Source organism: Lepisma saccharinum, chromosome 29, assembly GCF_977018435.1.
Source record: "Lepisma saccharinum chromosome 29, izLepSacc3.1, whole genome shotgun sequence".
Taxonomy (NCBI): Eukaryota; Metazoa; Arthropoda; class Insecta; order Zygentoma; family Lepismatidae; genus Lepisma; species Lepisma saccharinum.
The window spans coordinates 22,566,921-22,588,966 of record NC_139257.1 but is presented as its reverse complement, the minus strand read 5'-3'; the positions used below and the strand labels follow the sequence as shown (position 1 = coordinate 22,588,966).

Genomic DNA, 22,046 nt, shown 5'->3' with positions numbered 1-22,046 from the left:
AAATTATTGTGAACACCCGTATGTGAACCACACGCGACACCACTGTAAACTAGACTGTAAAAATGAACATTGTTGAATGGTTACTCGTCCTTTCTCTCTCAGTACAGTGTCGATGGTGTTCACATTCATCTCTGTAGTGGATGGGTGTTCTTGTTGTGATGGTTCTTCCACACTATCCTGTCTCTCAGGAAAAGCCTTGTGCCAATCAAGCTCACGCTCATCCTCACAAGCCTCTTGCATCATTTCATGTGTTTCCATGGCGATGTCTTCTTGAGTTTGGGACAAAGCGTGATGGCTGTCCTCTGCTCTTCTTTAAAAGCCATGCTTAGTAACACCTACATGCGTTCAGTTGACAACTTCTAAATTAAACCTCAATTGGTGAATTGCTTTATCACTTATTGATTGAGTGATTTATTTTACTTGTCATTTCTGCACTTTTGGGCAGGGTAAACAGAAATCATGATAATTATTTAAAAAATCATTTTTGACAGTTTTTTATTTAAATATATTTCTTTCACTTTTTTAAAAACTCGCTTATATATATATATGTCTTCACAGAAAGGCTTTTTCTAGTAAATGGTCCGGTAAAATATTTGAACAGTTTGATAAAATCAAATAAAAAATATGTAAATACACATTTTCTTTTTCTGATACTGTATATATGAACCTACTATGTTGGGTATGTTAGTTGGATTAATTTTTGAAGTTCACTTTATGCACAGTAAAGCTAATCGGGACTGGACCTACAGTTTAAAGGGGGATCCGAACCACTATCTGCCTAAACCGGGAATCGAACCCGGGAGCCCTTTATTACAAGGTGACGACGTTACCACTGCGCCATCGGGGAGTTCATTGAGAGTATGTTAGTGAAACTAAAATAATTTCAATAATTATTCTTCCGGTGAAAATGCAACATTCTAAAATTTTAACTTAAATTATTTTTTTTTAGTCTTTATAGCTGAATTTTGCAATGTTTTTAATGATAATTTGCAAAATATCAGCTGCCATGCATATTTAGAGTTTAATAATAATGACACAATGTTTGCAATCTTTGGCTATAAAGTTTATTAAATTTTAAATCAAGATAAATTTAAGTGTGTTTAGTGTTATATATTATATTTCCTTTCGGTATAAGCTTCACCCCACCAGTACATATATTTTGTTTACTTCCTTAGAGCCTATTAAACACTATTATATAATTATGAGATTAATGTACTTTAATGTGATTCTGATATCTACAAAATCCTCACGTACATTATTCTGTAAATTATTTATTTGAAGTGATTTAGAACAATGATTTTTTATTAAATAACCTAATTTAAATCAATCCAACTTGCTTTTGGGTATAGATCCACCAAGCTTTCTGAAACCTCGGAAAATATGCGAACTACAGGCTTCCCCGTAATTTTAACTAGCGACAGTAGCGCCACTGCTCCCTCGCCAGGGTTTCAAATGTCTTGGTGGATCCGATGATTAATGATGATAAGATGAAATTGATTAAGGGACACTCACAAAGAACATCCAGGTCGAGATTCGAACCAGGGACCTTTGGCATCGTAGCGCGCTGTGCTCACCACTCCTCCACGGAGGTCGGCTGAACTACTTTAGTAACAAATAAAAACAATTCGCGATTAAAATTACCATCTGAGCGCTATGAAAAACTCAATATGCTGACCAAGGCAGAAATTTATTTTATTATAAAACATAAACTAAAAGTAACCTTCTAGCAAGGTCTTCTTCAGACTTTGCACCAAGTACAAATGTAACAAGGTACAAAACAGGACAATATATATACACAAAAATACTCCCCTCCAGACTATTAGAAAGTTGTTCTGGAACATTCTTGCAGGTGGCTTTCCCTTGTCAACTGTACTTTCGCCTGAAAGAGAATGTGGTTGGACTCACGCTCTATTTCCTTCTCTTCTTCCTTCCAAGAGTCCAACCACATTCTCTTTCAGGTGAAAGCACAGTTGACAAGGGAAAGCCACCTGCTAGATTGTTCCAGAACTACTTTCTAATAGTCTGGAGGGGAGTATTTTTGTGTATATATATCGTCCTGTTGTGTACCTTGTTACATTTGTACTTGGTACAGAGTCTGAAGAAGACCTTGCTAGAAGGTTGAAACGTTACGTTTAGTTCATGTTTTATAATAAAATAAATTTCTGCCTTGGTCAGCATATTGAGTTTTTCATATCATGGAAACAAGGCTTAATGATGTTATAACTGAGCGCTAGTGTCGCCTTCAATATGGCCGCTCTAAGTAGTATAAATGTTCGTTTACATTCAGTAGTTGTACTGTTGTACGTAATAGCAACGTGTTGTCATTGCTGGGATGGAAGAAACGTTTAAATTGAACGATATTTTTAAATATTGCGAATCCTATGTGAACTCCAGGAACTATATCTTAGGTGAAGCTGTGCTGAGAGCGAAGCATTTAATTATGATAGGCAAAATAACAGGGAAAACGCAGACGAAACTAATGTATATGCACTGGTTCTTCAAAGCAGTGCTGTTTCATCTGCACCTCGGTTGTAACTGAGGCTCTCAGATATGATTTGAAAATAAAGCAATTCACCTGTATTGCATTGCAAAGCTTGGGCAGGAGAAAGATGTAAACACGCCGTTGCAATTATTTTCCCAAAGAGGCAGTCTGGTTTAATAACAACACAGGATAATAATAATAACAACAATTTCATTGAGGCTATCTTCAGTCTTCACTGAAAATTAACTTCCTGCATGAAACTGCTAAATTGGCATGTCAATTTCCTTTTTCTGACTTACCTTTAGGATTACAGACATTAATCAATTCTCAAACTATTTTCATCTTCGCACTTAATCGACTTGCACCTGTTCCAAATTACATACCTACGACATCGTTTTCGAACAAAAAATGTTGTATTCATAACTAACAATTTAAAACTTACTTTCATGGTAAAAAAATCAACTTTCGGATAATAAACAGACTCGTGCATTCTTCGTAATTTCCTTGGCGCATTTCAGTTATGCCAATCTGTTCTGTTTCCCTGGTTTATTTACAAATTTCATTTTGTTGATTCCACGGGATGGAAAACACATGTAAGATTTTCACTTGTCCTGACCCACAAAACTATTTAGAGCAAAAAACTGAACAGTAGACGTTACTTTTTCGCATGTTCCCCATGCTTTGAACGGCTTCAACACAGCGAAGTGTCCTACGTCGAGTGGTTCCTTAAAATCTCACCAGATGGCATATCGGATAATTTTAATCGCGAATTACAGAATTGTGTACTACTACACAAACACATATGGACTGTCTCCGTTTCCTTTCTTAAAGAGCAGTTCCGTTATTTTCTGAAAGTCCCTTGTATACTACCTGCCTTGCTAAACGATATCAAAACCTTGAAGGTTCATGGGGTGCACTCTGTATATTTTGAAAGACAAACATTGTAAAAACGTTTATTAAAATGTATTTATATAATTTTTTCTCAATTACTAACAATAAACTGGAGCCTTTAAATGTTACACTTTCACGAATCACAACAATAATACAGGTAACATGAGGAACAATAGCGATGAAAACAACAATGACTCACCTCTCGAAGATTGTAGGGGTCGATGAACAAGCATCCAGCTCTGGACACGCCCAACAGACAAAGGAATCCATTGATTGTTGACATGAAGGGTCTGCTTGATATCAGTGATCTGAAACAAGAGATTAGTCCAATTGGTAAGAACTATATTTGTAAGGGAAATTTTGTGAGGAAAAAATATATGGTGTCAGGAAAATTGATTAAAATTACCTACTATGAGGGAACATTACCTACTATGTAGGAAACTTACTGTAGGGGAAGTTACCTGTTGTGAGGTAAATTTACCTCATGTGAGGGAACATTACCTATTATGTGGGAAAACTACTCTCAGGAGAATTTACCTACTGTCAGGGAAAGTTACCTTCTCTGAGGCGACGTTGCTTACTATGAAGGAAAATTAGTGAGAAGCAGCGCTCGAAATGGAAATTTTCACGAAACGGAATGCTTTATTTTCGTTAGTATGAGGTTGTCTTTTTTGTCTCTGGGACCAACGAGGAAATAACTTTTAAAACGACTAGTGTATTACAATTAATAATAATTAATACTAAAATATTTACTTAAACATTAAATGGTATGACATATATTTTTAAAATTTATAGACAGAAATCATGGATGGTAATCACCTTCTTCTATTGTGAAAAATAGTATTGAATTAAATGCCCTATCTTAATGTTACTTATTAGAAAAAATTATGCAAGTGAGAGATAATTTTCATATTGTTGTCTTGCATATTATCAGGCATTGGATTTGACTTGTTGGGTTAATCTACCAGAACAATCGAATCCACAAGACATAGCAAATAATAATAATAACAATTGACAAATTTAAAAGTGAACACGAGAAAGACAAGTCACAAAAATACGAAGGAAACACACATGTCATCATATTCTGCTAAGCTCCCACGCGGCAACATATCATCTACACGTAGAGGCCAAGGGTATATGAATGCTATAATATGTACTATTAAAGAGTATTAACAATTTAGTTAATTGAAAAGGAAAATGTAATGAAATATCTAAAAAAAAATTCAAATGAACCGGAAGAGTCCGTTGCTATTTCTGACGAGGCGGAACAGGAAGGTTTCGGATATTTACGAACTGGAACTCCGCTCCGGTCCGCTCCGGTCTGCTCCGGTCTATTTAGAGCCCGGCTGAGAAGAGAAGCTTGGGAAATTGCTTACTTTCAAGCTAAGTAACGTATTTTAAGGCGATATTTACCGTAGCATATCCTGTTCGATTAACAAATATTGACGCTGGCAGACCTTGTCAGCTCCTGCTTAGAAATGTGCAGGGTAAGCCTTTCACAGGAAATGGTAAGAACACTGGCCTTTGGCGAGAGGTGACGAGAGGCCAAGCGAAGGTTTAAATAGGTGCGCATGAGAGCGACACGAGGTCTTTTAATCTGGAATCATCGGAGAAGCAGGAGCTACTGGTCTTATTTCTAAACCGAACAGGGTAAGCTAGTCTACACCCATTCTGCCATTCGCATTGCTCACTTCAGTCTAAACCGAATCATGAGTCTATTTTAATGATAAGTTAGATATTTGTACCTGCCCGTTCAGGGCTGTCTCTACCATCAATAGTATTTAATCGGGAGGGGCAAGTTACATCCCTATTTAAGATCCCCGCGTTCATGTTGGAACGCTACGTTACTATTTCGATGAAAAATTGCCTAGTTTCATAGAATATTTCCTACAGTAAGAGAACGGTTCCTGATTTGAAAACCTCCACATAGAAAATTTCCTACTGTGAGGGAAAATGCCCCGCTGAGAGGAAATTCCCTGTGAGGGGAAATTATGAACAGAACGGCGGAGAAAAGTGGCGGAGGTGAGGGGGGGACGCTAGCTGGAATCCACACATTACCTTCCTGAAGTTCCCAATCTGGTTCACGGCCAGTAGGGTTAACTTACGAGCCAATGCTTCAGCGCACAGTCACGGCGTCTCCAGAAAAAAGGGGCCCTGTCTCGTCCTCCCCCACCCCCCACCATTTCCATTTTCATTGTCGGCAGGATCCGCCGCCGTCGCTGCCGGTTTTCACTTTGCACAGTCCGAGAGTCCTTGTGACCAATTTTCAAACCAATCGATGCCTCGATCCGTTGCCATAGAGACTCGTAAATGGCGGAGAAAATGCCGAGAGCAGTCTGAGAGAGCGGACGTGGGATATGGGATGTTTCCGTGACTGACAGAATATCTAAACCCACTACCTATCTCCGAGTGGCACTCTGCCACAGGTAGTCAGCACCATTCTATGCTCACATAGGCTAATCGCGACTGACCTATAGGCAGTGTTGATTCCTGTTCTATTGGGTTTCGCTGTAGGACCGGAACCTTTTTTCTCGCACAATTTAAATTCGGTCCAAGTTGCGTATTGTTTTATGAAAAAAGATCCTGGACCGAATTTAAATTCATCCGGAAAGAAGATTCCTGGACCGAATTTCAATTCATTCTTGAAAATAGATTCCTGGACCGAATTTAAATTCTTCCGGAAAGAAGATTCCTGGACCGAATTTAAATTCATTCTTGAAAATAGATTCCTGGACCGAATTTAAATTCTTCCGGAAAGAAGATTCCTGGACCGAATTTCAATTCATTCTTGAAAATAGATTCTTGGACCGAATTTAAATTCTTCCGGAAAGAAGATTCCTGGACCGAATTTAAATTCTTTCTTGAAAATAGATTCCTGGACCGAATTTAAATTCATCCGGAAAGAAGATTCCTGGACCGAATTTCAATTCATTCTTGAAAATAAATTCCTGGACCGAATTTAAATTCTTCCGGAAAGAAGATTCCTGGATCGAATTTAAATTCATTCTTGAAAATAGATTCCTGGACCGAATTCAAATTCATCCGGAATAAAGGTTCCTGGACCGGATTTTAATTGTTCCTGAAAAAGGTCCCTAAACCGTATTTAGATTGATGCGGCGAAAATAGATTCCTGGAACGAATTTAAATTCTTCCGGAAAGAAGATTCCTGGATCGAATTTAAATTCATTCTTGAAAATAGATTCCTGGACCGAATTCAAATTCAACCGGAATAAAGGTTCCTGGACCGGATTTTAATTGTTCCTGAAAAAAGGTCCCTAAACCGTATTTAGATTGATGCGGCGAAAATAGATTCCTGGACCGAATTTAAATTCTTCCGGAAAGAAGATTCCTGGATCGAATTTAAATTCATTCTTGAAAATAGATTCCTGGACCGAATTCAAATTCATTCGGAATAAAGGTTCCTGGACCGGATTTTAATTGTTCCTGAAAAAAGGTCCCTAAACCGTATTTAGATTGATGCGGCGAAAATAGACTCCTGGACCGAATTTAAATTCTTCCGGAAAGAAGATTCCTGGACGGAATTTAAATTCATTCTTGAAAAAAGGTTCCTGGACCGAATTTAAATTCATCCGGAATAAAGGTTCCTGGACCGTATTTTAATTCTTCCTGAAAAAAGGTCCCTAAACCGTATTTAGATTGATGCGGCGAAAATAGATTCGTGGACCGAATTTAAATTCTTCCGGAAAGAAGATTCCTGGACCAAATTTAAATTCATTCTTGAAAATAGATTCCTGGACCGAATTCAAATTCATCCGGAATAAAGGTTCCTGGACCGGATTTTAATTGTTCCTGAAAAAAGGTCCCTAAACCGTATTTAGATTGATGCGGCGAAAATAGATTCCTGGACCGAATTTAAATTCTTCCGGAAAGAAGATTCCTGGATCGAATTTAAATTCATTCCTGAAAATAGATTCCTGGACCGAATTTAACTTCATCCGGAATAAAGGTTCCTGGACCGGATTTTAATTCTTCCTGAAAAAAGTCCCTAAACCGTATTTAGATTGATGCGGCGAAAATAGATTCGTGGACCGAATTTAAATTCTTCCGGAAAGAAGATTCCTGAATCAAATTTAAATTCATTCTTGAAAATAGATTCCTGGACCGAATTCAAATTCATCCGGAATAAAGGTTCCTGGACCGGATTTTAATTGTTCCTGAAAAAAGGTCCCTAAACCGTATTTAGATTGATGCGGCGAAAATAGATTCCTGCACGGAATTTAAATTCTTCCGGAAAGAAGATTCCTGGATCGAATTTAAATTCATTCTTGAAAATAGATTCCTGGACCGAATTCAAATTCATCCGGAATAAAGGTTCCTGGACCGGATTTTAATTCTTCCTGAAAAAAGGTCCCTAAACCGTATTTAGATTGATGCGGCGAAAATAGATTCCTGGACCGAATTTAAATTCTTCCGGAAAGAAGATTCCTGGACCAAATTTAAATTCATTCTTGAAATTAGATTCCTGGACCGAATTCAAATTCATCCGGAATAAAGGTTCCTGGACCGGATTTTAATTGTTCCTGAAAAAAGGTCCCTAAACCGTATTTAGATTGATGCGGCGAAAATAGATTCCTGGACCGAATTTAAATTCTTCCGGAAAGAAGATTCCTGGATCGAATTTAAATTCATTCTTGAAAATAGATTCCTGGACCGAATTTAAATTCATCCGGAATAAAGGTTCCTGGACCGGATTTTAATTGTTCCTGAAAAAAGGTCCCTAAACCGTATTTAGATTGATGCGACGAAAATAGATTCCTGGACCGAATTTAAATTCTTCCGGAAAGAAGATTCCTGGACGGAATTTAAATTCATTCTTGAAAAAAGGTTCCTGGACCGAATTTAAATTCATCCGGAATAATGTTCCTGGACCGTATTTTAATTCTTCCTGAAAAAAGGTCCCTAAACCGTATTTACATTGATGCGGCGAAAATAGATTCGTGGACCGAATTTAAATTCTTCCGGAAAGAAGATTCCTGGACCGAATTTAAAATCATTCTTGAAAATAGATTCCTGGACCGAATTCAAATTCATCCGGAATAAAGGTTCCTGGACCGGATTTTAATTGTTCCTGAAAAAAGGTCCCTAAACCGTATTTAGATTGATGCGGCGAAAATAGATTCCTGGACCGAATTTAAATTCTTCCGGAAAGGAGATTCCTGGATCGAATTTAAATTCATTCTTGAAAATAGATTCCTGGACCGAATTCAAATTCATCCGGAATAAAGGTACCTGGACCGGATTTTAATTGTTCCTGAAAAAAGGTCCCTAAACCGTATTTAGATTGATGCGGCGAAAATAGATTCCTGGACCGAATTTAAATTCTTCCGGAAAGAAGATTCCTGGATCGAATTTAAATTCATTCTTGAAAATAGATTCCTGGACCGAATTTAAATTCATTCGAAATAAAGGTTCCTGGACCGGATTTTAATTCTTCCTGAAAAAGGTCCCTAAACCGTATTTAGATTGATGCGGCGAAAATAGATTCCTGGACCGAATTTAAATTCTTCCGGAAAGAAGATTCCTGGACGGAATTTAAATTCATTCTTGAAAAAAGGTTCCTGGACCGAATTTAAATTCATCCGGAATAATGTTCCTGGACCGTATTTTAATTCTTCCTGAAAAAAGGTCCCTAAACCGTATTTAGATTGATGCGGCGAAAATAGATTCGTGGACCGAATTTAAATTCTTCCGGAAAGAAGATTCCTGGACCGAATTTAAATTCATTCTTGAAAATAGATTCCTGGACCGAATTTAAATTCTTCCGGAAAGAAGATTCCTGGACCAAATTTAAATTCATTCTTGAAAATAAATTCCTGGACCGAATTTAAATTCTTCCGGAAAGAAGATTCCTGGACCGTATTTAAATTCATTCTTGAAAATAAATTCCTGGACCGAATTTAAATTCTTCCGGAAAGAAGATTCCTGGACCGAATTTAAATTCATTCTTGAAAATAGATTCCTGGACCGAATTTAAATTCTTCCGGAAAGAAGATTCCTGGACCGAATTTAAATTCATTCTTGAAAATAAATTCCTGGACCGAATTTAAATTCTTCCGGAAAGAAGATTCCTGGACCGAATTTAAATTCATTCTTGAAAATAAATTCCTGGACCGAATTTAAATTCTTCCGGAAAGAAGATTCCTGGACCGAATTTAAATTCATTCTTGAAAATAGATTCCTGGACCGAATTTAAATTCTTCCGGAAAGAAGATTCCTGGACCGAATTTAAATTCATTCATGAAAAAAGGTTCCTGGACCGAATTTAAATTCTTCCGGAAAGAAGATTCCTGGACCAAATTTAAATTCATTCTTAAAAAAAGGTTCCTGGACCGAATTTAAATTCATCCGGAAAAAAAGGTTCCTGGACCCAATTGAAATGCTTTAAATATGAAAATGTTATACACTGTCTAGAACTCATTTACGTTTGCTGAATTTCTCTCCCAGTCCTAGATTGAACTTATTTACAATTCCTGGACCAGGGTTGACCGATTAAAAGTTGCCTTCTAAAAATGTCCGCGAGTACGTTTTACATTGGAATGTCACACTGCGGGTGTAGAAACCGTAGCACAGGGAATAAATAATAACGCTGTTGTTCTCTCGTGCCCAGATTCAAAAACTCCCTTGTCGAAGAGTTACTGTACATAACGCAATGGACTATATTAGTGTGGCGTCACATTGAGTTCATACGAACCCGTCACATATTGCTCCAGCATCCAGGAACCGCAGCCAATAGGAGCCGTCGTTGAGGTAACGTCAGACTGCTGTGTTCCCAGCAGATATCACAACAGGACGGGTAGTGCTGCTATAAACAAGTGAATGAAGACGCGCGAGAGAATGGGACTACATGGAGAGCGGTAACTTGACTACAGCGTTTGCGTTTCGCCCATTTCTAACTTACCTAGTACCTTAGATTCTTGAGGCAGCCAGCATCTTGATCAGTCTTTCATGCTCACAAATGGATAATTGTTTATCTTCAGGTCCGTAATTGATCCAAGTTGCGTAATGTTTCATTTCAATACGGAACTTGGGCCCTATTTAAAATGATTCGGAAGAAAAATTTTCCTGGACCGTATTGAAATTGAACCTGAAATAAAGGTTTCCGGACCGAATTTAAATTGGTTCGGAAAAAAGGTTCCTTGACCGTATTTAAATTGATCGAAAAAAAAAGTTCCTGGACCGAATTGAAATACTTTACAAATAAAAAGGTTCTTTACGGTCCAGAACCCATTTATACTTGCTGATTTTCTCTCCTGGACCGGAATCGAATTTATTTAAAATCCCTGGACCTGTAACAACCCTGCTTTTCACCGGGATGGAAATGTCATAGGCATCAAATAATAATCCTTATAAAACAATACTAATACTTTAAAAAATTGCCCCTTACTTCTGAAAGCTCTTGTCCAGTCTTACGGCGGGCAGCGTACATGCTGTCAAAGGAAGCGGGGAGCGGAGAAGGGACATTTGGAACCAGGTAATCCACCTTGCTTTCAGTTAAAATATATTACTTATGAAGTTCCAGTCTTGACATGTGTATTTATGTTTATGTCACGAAGATTAAGACATAACAAATACTACTACAGTAAAACCTCGTTAATCCGGACTAATGGGGGAGGGGTGAATTGACCGGTTTAACGAAAGTCCGGATTAACTGAAATAACCTCTAAAAGAACAATAGAAAGTGCATTAAAACTCCGTTTATAAGAACAAAACACGTTTATTATGGTGTATTTAAAGGGCACACTGTACAGTACAGAACAAAGTCTGCGGGAAACAGAATTTCATCAGTGGTTGACTGCCTTTTCTTTTGGAAGTTCTCTTGTTGACTTCTCGCCACATTTAAAACCTTGCATTCTGCTTTCTTTTCATTTTGTTTGTCCGGATTAAGCGAAGTCCGGCTTATCGGGGTCCGAATTAACGAGGTTTTACTGTACTTGCAAATTTCCTGGGTTATATATTTTTAATTTTATGTTTCATGAATCATATACAAAGAATTAAAATATAAATGAAACTGCTTCTAAAGTGTGACGAGTAAGAGAGTGGAGTAAGAGAACGCGAACTCGTCCTTGACGCACGTTGCGGGTGTGTGCCTCGTCCAATGAACGCGCTGAGGGGAGATGTCCTGCGGCATGGGGCGACTCGGCTAGCCAATCGCACTCTTTTCCACCTAGTCTGGCCCCGCCCACAAGCTTTTGCCTCTGCGCGTCGCTACTCCAGACATTCCGGAAAAGTTGTATAGATACTCAGACGCTGATGCATTATGGGAGGTGCAAATGAGAACTTTGGGAAGAAGGTCCTTAAAAAGCTATAACAAGCAACTGATTGGTGAAAAACATACACTTTAAAGGCGATTAAAGGAGATGTGGACTTACTAAAATAAATGCAAAACTAAAACTATATCAATAAAGGAGATAGTAGTTTCTGGCTGTACCATATAGGCACTAAAACTAAAATGGACATTACGGATACAAAATGATATTGTTAATAGACATTTTATACAAAAACGTTTATTTAGGGGTCAAATTGTATATCGCTATTTTCGATCAGTTTTATCTTACTTTTTTTTTCCGACCTCCGTGACGGAATGGTTATCACAGCGCACTACGACGCCAGGGGTCCCGGGTTCGAATCCCGGCCTGGGCATGATTGTTCCTTGTGAATGTCCCTTCATCAAAATCATCATATCATGACTCATCCTTATCTTCGCTATTAATAAAAGTGGCATAAATGTGAAATAAAATCAATCATTTGGAATTCAGATTTCTTTTCCAGCACCCCATGATATTTTTAGAGGTAAATGGTAATACGATGAGGCTGATGAAGGGGCAATAACAAACACATATGGGCAATAATCCGCCACTGAATCTTAGCGAATATTCCTGTTGTCTCTCCTCCTCCCCTAGTAGCGGTAATACAGGGTGTTTCATTCGCTCTCGGCCCTGATCTTCTTTTATAAAAATCAAGCAACTGATCATAATGTAATGAAGTTTGCTATGGACATACCTTGGTGCATGAGAAGCATGGTGACGTCATTGAAGATGGCGCCACAGTCTCTCTAGTCCTTGCGTAGGCATGCGATTCTGCCGTTAAATGCCAAAACGTACGGACGTGTGCTTTCAGTCTGAGTTCTCGGCCCTGCTGTCGTGACGCTACTGATAGTGGTTCCGTTCTTGTTCAGGTTCGGTTGAAAGATCGTGCTCTCAATCAGCGGTTCGTGATTACAGCAACAACGCAGTGCAGTATGAGTCGGTACCAGAGGCGTCTCCTGAACGCATACGGTGCATGCTGCGCATGCGTCAATTGTGGTGAAAAGGACAGCTTGCTCTGCGACGACATTAACGAGCATTTCTACATTCTAATTTCTTCATATAGGAGAAGTATTTATTTTACACGAGAGCCCTCAACTAAGCTTATATTACATTTCTTGTATCTGAAGTGAAAGAAAGTACTAATTCTTTTCCCACAATTGACGCATGGGTCACTTCAGATCCAAGAAATGTAATGTAATCTTAGTTGAGCGATCTCGTGTAAGATAAATACTTCTCCTATATGAGGAAATTAGAATGTAGAAATGCTCATTAATGTCGTCGCAGAGCAAGCTGTCCATTTTCCCACAATTGACGCATGCGCAGCATGTACCGCATGCGTTCAAGAGACGCCTCTCGGTACTCAGTGGAACAGTGTGTGTTTATCGTTCGCACGTACTGGAGAACGGAGTCTATAAAGGCGTGCCAGCGACATTTATTGAAAAGTTTGGGGTCCGGAAACCGCCTGCAAAGTCTTCCATTCAATATTTGGTGACGAAACTGGAAACAACGTGTACAGGCATCCATTGATGCTGGCGACCACTTCCAACACTCGCTGTGACGTCACCATGCTTCCCATACACCAAGATATGTCCGTAGCAAATTTCATTACATTGTGACCAATAGTTTGATTCCTTAAAGCCAAAAATCAGGGGCCGAGAGCACCCTGTACAGTGCATATGTAATCAATCAATTCCATAAAACTGTTCAAATTAATATTATTCCTCAGCAGCTCATGCGGTTCTATATGACGTCATCAAACCATGTTCGTTAAGTATCGTGGAAGGTTCCACCTCTACACATTACACCGTTCGTTTAGTGCACTTCGGTGAAGAGATCGACAGTGTTATCTCACTATACGAAGAGCTCTTGTGGGATTTATAGAGCACCATACATGTCCCTTGATTATCGCAAATATATTCGACCTACTGGATCAAAGGCTTTGGTAATATCTACATCCGAGCAGAAGTAGTAATACCGTGAAAAGGGACTTCAAAAAGATATGCTAATCCAATTTCAGTCTGGATTTCTGACCCTTTCGGCACGAATAAAAGTTGAGAGCTTGTGAATACATCGAGGATGGGCAGGGGAGGGTTAGAGGAAGAGCCAGTCCTCTGTGCCGAAGGGTGGAGGTTCATGACAACCAGTGTTACCTGGTACAGTAAAATCTCACTAGATTTATCACTCATTATAATAATTATAATAAATGGTATTTAATTATGGGGAAGCTGTTTATACAACAGACTATTGATCATTATACAGATACAATTCAAAATAAGGAAAAGCTTTATTAAAAGTAATAATAATATAATATAAGATAGAGTTTTGTAAACCTAATGGACAGAGATATTTTAAATTCAGTACATTGATTTTCTGAGTACATAACTTCTTTAGATTAGGAAGTGTGGTGGGGGAAAATTAATGATAATAAGTAGGGACATTGAATTTTCGCGATGCGCGAAATCGCGAAATGTGAAAAAAAGATGCAATTTTGAACATTCTGCACGTAACTACACCCCCAATGATGAAATATGCATGAGTTTTATTCGCGAAGTAATGCGAAATATGTGCTCTTCCATGAAATGAACGCATTTTCGCGAAATAACCGTGAAATATCATCAAATTAAGTAGAAAACAATCAAAAAACCGGCAATCAAGGTTGTGCGCGCAAACTGTCGATTTGTAACGAAATGTTTGCCTAAAGTTTCCTACCACTTGCAACTGAAGAAAGTTTTATCGTCGATCTCATCAGGAAGATGCTGCAAATTGGAATTTCCTATGCACATAATCTCAGTTCGAAAACTTCACTCCCTGTCAAGCTGCATTCCTTTCTTCCCCCGAATGTCTACTCAACTTCCAGTTTCATTGAACTTGCTAGCTGTAGCAGCGATAAGATTAGTCTGTTCCCGCACATCAAGGGAAACAATGGTGTCACTTGTGTTCAGTCATGAATGCATTTTGTTTATCATCATGTTATTTTCAACATGTGTTTGGGTATGTGCAGTAGTGATTATTTTATTTGTTGGACAGCAAGGATATCCTTTAAATACATACAATGTATAAATCACTTGAGATATGCAATTTCGAAATGAAGTTATTTTGTGTTGATGTTTTCTTTTTGGTTGGACAGCTAAGTATTTGTGTATGTGTACAGTATATAAAAATGAAGTAGTTTATCAATTTATAGCTCTTTTGTATGTTGTTTCCTCTCATGATGAAAAAGTGTGTGCCATTTTTTTTCCACCGCTGGTATATACCGCTGATCTAACATTTTATTTACCGCTCTCCTCAGTTTTTATTTACCATAAATTTGTCTCCCTAATAATAAGAATAAGGTTATTGTGAAAAGTGATACATGGAATAGTTTTCTGCCTTGCTAGAAGATTGTGTTTGGGTATATTTTTCAACAAGTTGTCTTGTAATAATAACTTCAAAATTCTGTTATCAAGAGAACTATCAGAAATCAATTCACTATATGTAAAATCTTTTATTTTCTTTCGTTGTAGCATTTATAAGAGTAAGCAATCGTGGGTAACCTCTTTCTCAAGAAATCCAAATATCAACCTCACTTCCATGTAGTACACCCTGGCCTGGCGTGTGAACCCATGGCCAATATAATCCTCTATGGAACTTGTGTTGTGTGCTGTTTTTGGAATTGTCTCATCATCTCATCATCATTCATTCTCATCGTCGCAATTAGCTAAAAGTGGCAGACACGCGAAGGAAAATCGATTATATCAATCATACAACCAATTGAACAGCAAATAAAAAATAAACAAACGCATTGTTCTCTGTGATTACTTGTGATAACTAGAGCCCGGAAGTTCAGGCATTTATTTTCGTTAAAATAGGCAGGCAAAAAGGCATTTATAATGTGGTAAATAGGCCCTAAAAATGAAAAAAAAAGGCAAAATAAACCGAAAAAAGGCACATTTGGAAGTCGCTTACTTTTATCTATAATTTCTGGCAAGATGTTAAAATCTACATTGGGAAGAGCATTTCAATTTTCTTCGTCTTGATTGCACATAACTACAAGGTGTTTTTTTAAGTTCTCAACATTCATTCATAGTAGTTTGTCAGAGAGAATGTTTTTCATAATAGAAAATGATCTTTCTACTTCGACAGAAGTTATTGGAGCATACATAAAACAAGCTAATGTAGCTGGACTCCTTTTGGTAACAGCATTTTCACCTTTTAGAATATCACAATTTTTTTAAGTTGTTTCAAGTCCTCATTTTCACTCGCTACCCGCTTGCACTTTTCCGCAACAGCTGACCCCTTTTCTCCTGGCACTTCCATCATCTGCTGCATAGATTCCTCGTAGATTTTCATGGATGCTATAATTGTAATTGTCTCTGGCAATGCATCATAATGTGCAAAAATAAACTTGAATAGCACAGGAGTTTTTTCACTTCACGAATTGAAGCCGCTTCATTTTCTGGAAGAGCATGTATCACCTCACTGATTTTTTCAAGGTTGTTAGCATAATATATAGCTGCTGATATCCAGGCTCCCCATCTGGTCAGAACTGGTTGCGGAGTTAAACAAAGCTCAGATGCAACTTCCTTAAATTTTCGGGTTCGAGAGGGAGATTTCAGAAATATCTTCTTTGTGTTCGAAATCAACCTGTCCACTTCTCAGTCAATCATGCACAACGAAATGTTAACCGAAAGTCAATATCCTAACTCAGCATGAAATACATTTTTCTCACACTTTTCTCCTTCAGCAATGTTGAAACATGCATGAGTTCAATATTACTTAAATAAGGCGAAAATTATTCACATAATAAACGGAAGAAAAATAAATGCCAACAACGTTTTTTGGGAGAAAAATAATTTATATAGGCTACACATTTTTTTTTAAAAAAAATAGTCAAATTTCGTTGAAAAAGGCAAAAAAAGGCATTATAATTAAAAATAGGCAGTGGGGTCCCAAATAGGCAAAATAGGCAAAATGAAACGGCTTCTAAAACACTCGAAACAACATAAGAAACGTATATCCGGAAAATTTTTATCAATATATGCAGTAGATAAAAAGAGGCATTTTGCCAAACTTCCGGGCTCTAGTGATAACTAGATCCAGGTTTTGTATGTAATTTAATTACATATTGTATTCCTTTCTAGATATATACCTTGAACAGGAAAATGTCAACGAATTACATAACTGACATCATTTTGCATATGTTACATATATTTACATACTTGCCAGCATATTACATATTTTACATATTTGCTAATTTACTTTACATAAAACAACATATTTCGATAATTTCTTACTATCTGAATCCTTTTTCCAATATTTTCTATCTCTGAAACATGAGGAAGAAAATTTGCAGCTCATGTGATGTCATATTATCTAATCAATGAGATGCATAGTGCTTGCATCTAAAATGGACTGCGAAGTCGAAAGACAGGCAGCAGTAGCTCAGTCGTTAGGGGTCTGACCACCATGCGAGAGACCCGGGTTCGATCCCCGGCGGGGGAGAACCGGGAATGTTTCTATCGGTTCAAGCAGCTCCGACGCCCAGGGGCGTGGTGCTGATCACATCACCCCCAGCATCGGCTGTAATCAAGAATGTGTGGGGCCCTAACCCCACACCCTCTACACGTCTTCATGGCGTGGTGCAAAGCACAGGGAAGCACTTTACTTTTTACTGTTATTCATAGAAAGATGCTCTATCCCCCCCCCGCACCTTTCTGGTTACATATTATCGTTTCGCTTTTAGGTGTAGGCAAGGCACCTAGAAACTTGCCATCGGTGCACAAGAAATCTACTTTCCTGTACGTAGCGAGTTACACCACAATCTGTTGTTCCCTTGTACAAAACATACAAAAGTAGTCAATGTATTTTCATTCGTTAGTTCTTTCTATAGATGCTTTTTTGTGTGATTTTTTTAATGTTTCGAAAGTCACAAAGAGCTCTCTTACATATTTACATAGTTTACAATAATTTGCGATGTGAAAAGTAATTAATAGTTGACAAAATTGGTTTCGTAAATATGTTCACTTTGCTGTGCTTTTATTAGTTTGTTTATAAATGTTACAAATTTTTAATTTGAACAACTAAGTCATTCAAATTTATGTTGAATATGTTCAAATAAAATAAATATCTAGCATAATCCTTGAAATTGCTTGGATACTCGATTATTATTCATATTACATATTTTTTGATACTACATATTTAGCTACATATTCTTTTGTCTACATATTTAGGTACATGTTTTATCAGTTATTGTTACATATTTAGGTACAGACTTTGTACTTTGATAGTACATAAAAATCCGGAGTCTTGTGATAACTGATCCTTGTATCGTTGGAGAACCAAGTAAACAGCGAAGATGAAACTTACCAGAACGAAAATAAAGACTTCCAAGTATTAGCTAACTAAAACATACGTAAATAATATTGATTCGCATGATACGAAACAGTCCCTGTTGAAGTCAGTACGCAAAATGATTTCGAAAATAATAGCGATTGATTGATTTGCTTTGCTCTTTATGCAATTTTTGGCTAATTTGCGAAGATGGGGATGAGTGATGATATGATGAAATTGATGAATGGACAATCACAAACTTCCATGCTCAGGCCGGGATTCGAACTCGGGACCCTTGGCGTAGTAGCGCGATGTGCTAACCACTACGCCACTGGGGCCGGTGAACATAATAGCGAGATACAGAGTAACAATAAGAGAAAATCTAGTATAAAGATTAAAGTTACTAACGTTAATTTTGACTACCGTGTTCAAAGTTAGGAATACTACATGTATCATGTGACTAAAAACACACGCTGGAGGAGAATATGAGAATATAGCAATTGTTCTCAATGGTTATTGAATGATTTATTTATTTCGGCAAGTTTTGGCCAATTGCGAAGATTGAAATCTATGAAAGAACAATTACAAACACATATGGAAAAGATACTACACAAGTGGCCTCGTTACCCTGCAACAATGCAGTCCAGGGTGTTGGGCGCTTCCTGGAAAGTCATCTCTTATAACCCAATAGCTCTCGAATTGTCTGAAGCGCTGGAAATAGCTTCTCTCAAGCACCGGCAATCTTCAGCGGATCTTGAAAACTCTGCTGGAATGGGATTCTACCGGAAATCGTACAAAAAAAAAATAGTAAACTCAGCTTCATGCAAGAAGCACCGTTAACGACAGGCGCGGACTCGCCAACGGATTTAACGATCGGTAATTTGAATCTCCCAATGATAGTTCGAGAGAACATTTCGCAGCCCCAGTCGTTATGAGAAAGCTATAGAGTGTACAGTTGTTGCATTAAAAGTATATTCTGAATTACGTAAGGATTTACTACGGGAGTTGCGCTCCCGAAAGCAGTCTCATTTCTGGACTGGGCCTTGTCTCCTAGACCAGAAAGAAGAACATCTCTACAAGACACCAGAGGTAAACGAACATTCCCTTAGTTCTTTTCTATTGTTCTCATGAGTCATGACCCAGTCAAACGAAGTGTTAAAATGGAATGTTAAAGTGTTCTTCTCATTTCACAGGGGCGAGCTCCCTTTACTTACCTCTCACTTAGCGAGTAGCTCTAGGCTGGCATAGCCTAACTACGATCCCCCAAAACCCGCTGTGGGTTCTATATGATATCATCGCATGATATCAACTGGCGTCTTGAACTCTACTTTGTTTCCGGTATCACAAGCAGTTTTTTTCTCGTAGTATATTAGTTCTTTAACATACTGTAACTTGGGTAATGATTGGAGATATATGTTTTGAGTTCTGCATGAGTCTAATGGTAGGTAATTAACAATTAGTAAAGCTTAATTTTATTGTTACTATTTGAAAGGGACGATGTCTGAAAAATTGTGATTTCAGAATTTTAAATTTCCCGCTGAAAACACGCTCGGTGTTAGTGCATTGAAAGAATGTTCTTTCTCCGAAAGTAAATGCGTAAATTTTTCTACATCAATGACAAACATACCAGGCATTATGTGGGTACCTTTTGGAGATTCACGTCCTAGCGTAGCCTGCGTGGGGGTACGATGAATTTCAAATTTCGTGTAAAAAAATAGTTACTTTCCCTTTTTCTCTTCTTCCCACTGATTACGAAAAAAAATATTTTTTCCATCAGGATTATAGCCAAAAGTATACTGAACAAAACGAGGTCTCATTTGGACCTCTAACGTTCTTAGTTCCGGAAATATAAAATTTCATTTAGAAGCATGCAGAATTTCAAATTTGCCGCTGAAAAAACGCTCAGCTGGAAAATCAGCCCTGACTTCTAAGGGTTTAAGCCTCTCACTCCCCCCCTCTCTCTCTCTCTCTCACACACACACACACACGCACTCACTCTTTCTCTTTATCTTCCTCTGTGTGTGTGTGTGTGTAATTTCGCGCTAATCAAAACAATTTCTGAACACATTCACAAATAGGATAATATTGTAGAACCGTTCCAAAATGTTTAAAAATTAAGGAAAGTTCGAAATCTACATTTCCGGAATGTTTGGACTACAGCGGCCCTAGAACTAGGGATATTTATTGATTGAATTCGATCATTATTTCGAGCCGATACATGTCTTCTAAATCGAGAAAAAAAGTTATTCGGATGAGAACGTTCGCTGGCAACCTCCCGCTGGCTGATAGATCAATGGGGGGTTGCAGACGGCAACCACTACTCTTTGGCGGGGGGCGCCGGAGCAAGCGAGCTGGTGCATCCCCTTTACTGCGGTCCGGAGGATGTCGTTTCCGGAGTCGGCGAGATGGCACTCTGAAGGGGCAGATGTAATTGTCGGAAAGAGGATAGCACAAACGACCGCGGAAGGGCTGCTGGCTGGCGTCCATGTTCCGGTGCTAAGAGCAACAAGAAGAAACTCTGGAATATGTCGGAAGAGAGTTTTTCAACTGCATTTGTGGCTTGCACAGCAGAAATGAAAATTACACTTCTCACCTTGAATTCAGTGTTGCAGCGTGACGTAAAATTTTCTTCAGTTTCGGCAATTCTGGGGAAATTTTCGGTGACGGGATCTTTTTAAATACAGGGTGTCTCAAAAGTCGCTATTTCTGCGACATTAGGTTATTTCATAAAGACTTAATATACTGTATTTAGTGCAAATTTGGGTATTTCCAAAACATTAGTGGAAAGCGGGTCTGGTTGTAACGCGTCTAGGTTGAAACAGAGCTAATAACTTCGGTAATATTTGGTAGATGTCGTTGGCATTTCAGTGGTGGTGGCAGCACTTATCAGTGCCTCAGTTGCTCACTCATTCGGTGACTTGGAGGTGACAGAGTACATCCTTTTTTTTGGAGGATGTAAAAATTTGCCTTATCGGCAAAATAGCGTTGTTTGTAAAAACGTGCTAGATAAGTTGGATATTTGATCACAGCATAATTAGGTGTAGTTTCGAGTATAAAGGAAAGAATTAGTACTCATTTTCAACGACGATGTGCGCCAACAATCTATCTATCTTCTGGAGGGGTTAAATCTGGGGAGTTGGGAGGCCAAGTAATTGGACCCCACACATTTAGCCCGTTTGTTGGTTCGTAAACGCCATTTTAACAATAACGAATCAGTTCAAACTTCATTGTTGCCAACATACTACAGCAAAACTTCCATGTTTCACGCACGAAAACACCAACACGAAAATGTCACATTTACGTTTCTATTAATGTTTTATTTTATCAATTGCATAACAAAATTATCGTAATTATCTAGAATGTTGGGTTCAATGTTGTTACCTTAGCTTGCAATCGTAGGGAAAACAAGTGTGGCTTCGCGTACACACTCATTGGGGTTAGCACACTACGCTACGACGTCGGCAGTCCCGAGTTCGAATCCTGGCCTGGGTAAGGGTGTTCCTTGTGGTTGTCGCTTCATCCACTTCATCATATCATCACTAATTCCCATTTTTGCAATTAGCCAAAAATGGCAGAAAAGCGAACTAAAATAAAACAAACCAATCATTATCATCGTCGCGAATAGCCAAAAATGGGAAAAAGTTATGCTAAATAACAAAAACAATGCCCAACAAAAAAACATCATACCTCCGAGTCAAAATGGGTGATTCTTAGGGAAACGATCGCGCTGATTTCGAAAATCACCATAAGAATGTCCTGTCACGTCAGGTTCAAAAAATATGAACAGATTTAGTATTATCATTATATGATCACACTTATAAAATTTGGACACACTTATAAAATCGTGCTACAATCTTGTTAAATGAGCTTACAAATGTACAATTGATATACATGCAATGATACGTAACAATAGCGTAGATAAGAGGGGGACATGAGGATATATCCCCCCTTTGAGGTATTTTTTTCTGAACCTTGGGATTCAAGGTCTATCCAACTTTTGATGATTACATGATTTAATGTACCACTAGTATCCCCCT

The 22,046-nt window shown here is 38.1% G+C and overlaps 1 protein-coding gene across 1 annotated transcript in view; it reads right to left on the bottom strand.

Moving 5' to 3' along the window:
• The window catches only part of LOC145981431 (uncharacterized), a 291,232-nt gene that overhangs the window by 107,135 nt on the left and 162,051 nt on the right, over positions 1-22,046 (bottom strand). Inside the window, exon 3 of the mRNA XM_083114665.1 lies at positions 3,573-3,681. Within this exon, the coding sequence (XP_082970791.1) occupies positions 3,573-3,681 (109 nt within the window). The remainder of the gene's footprint in view (positions 1-3,572; positions 3,682-22,046) is intronic.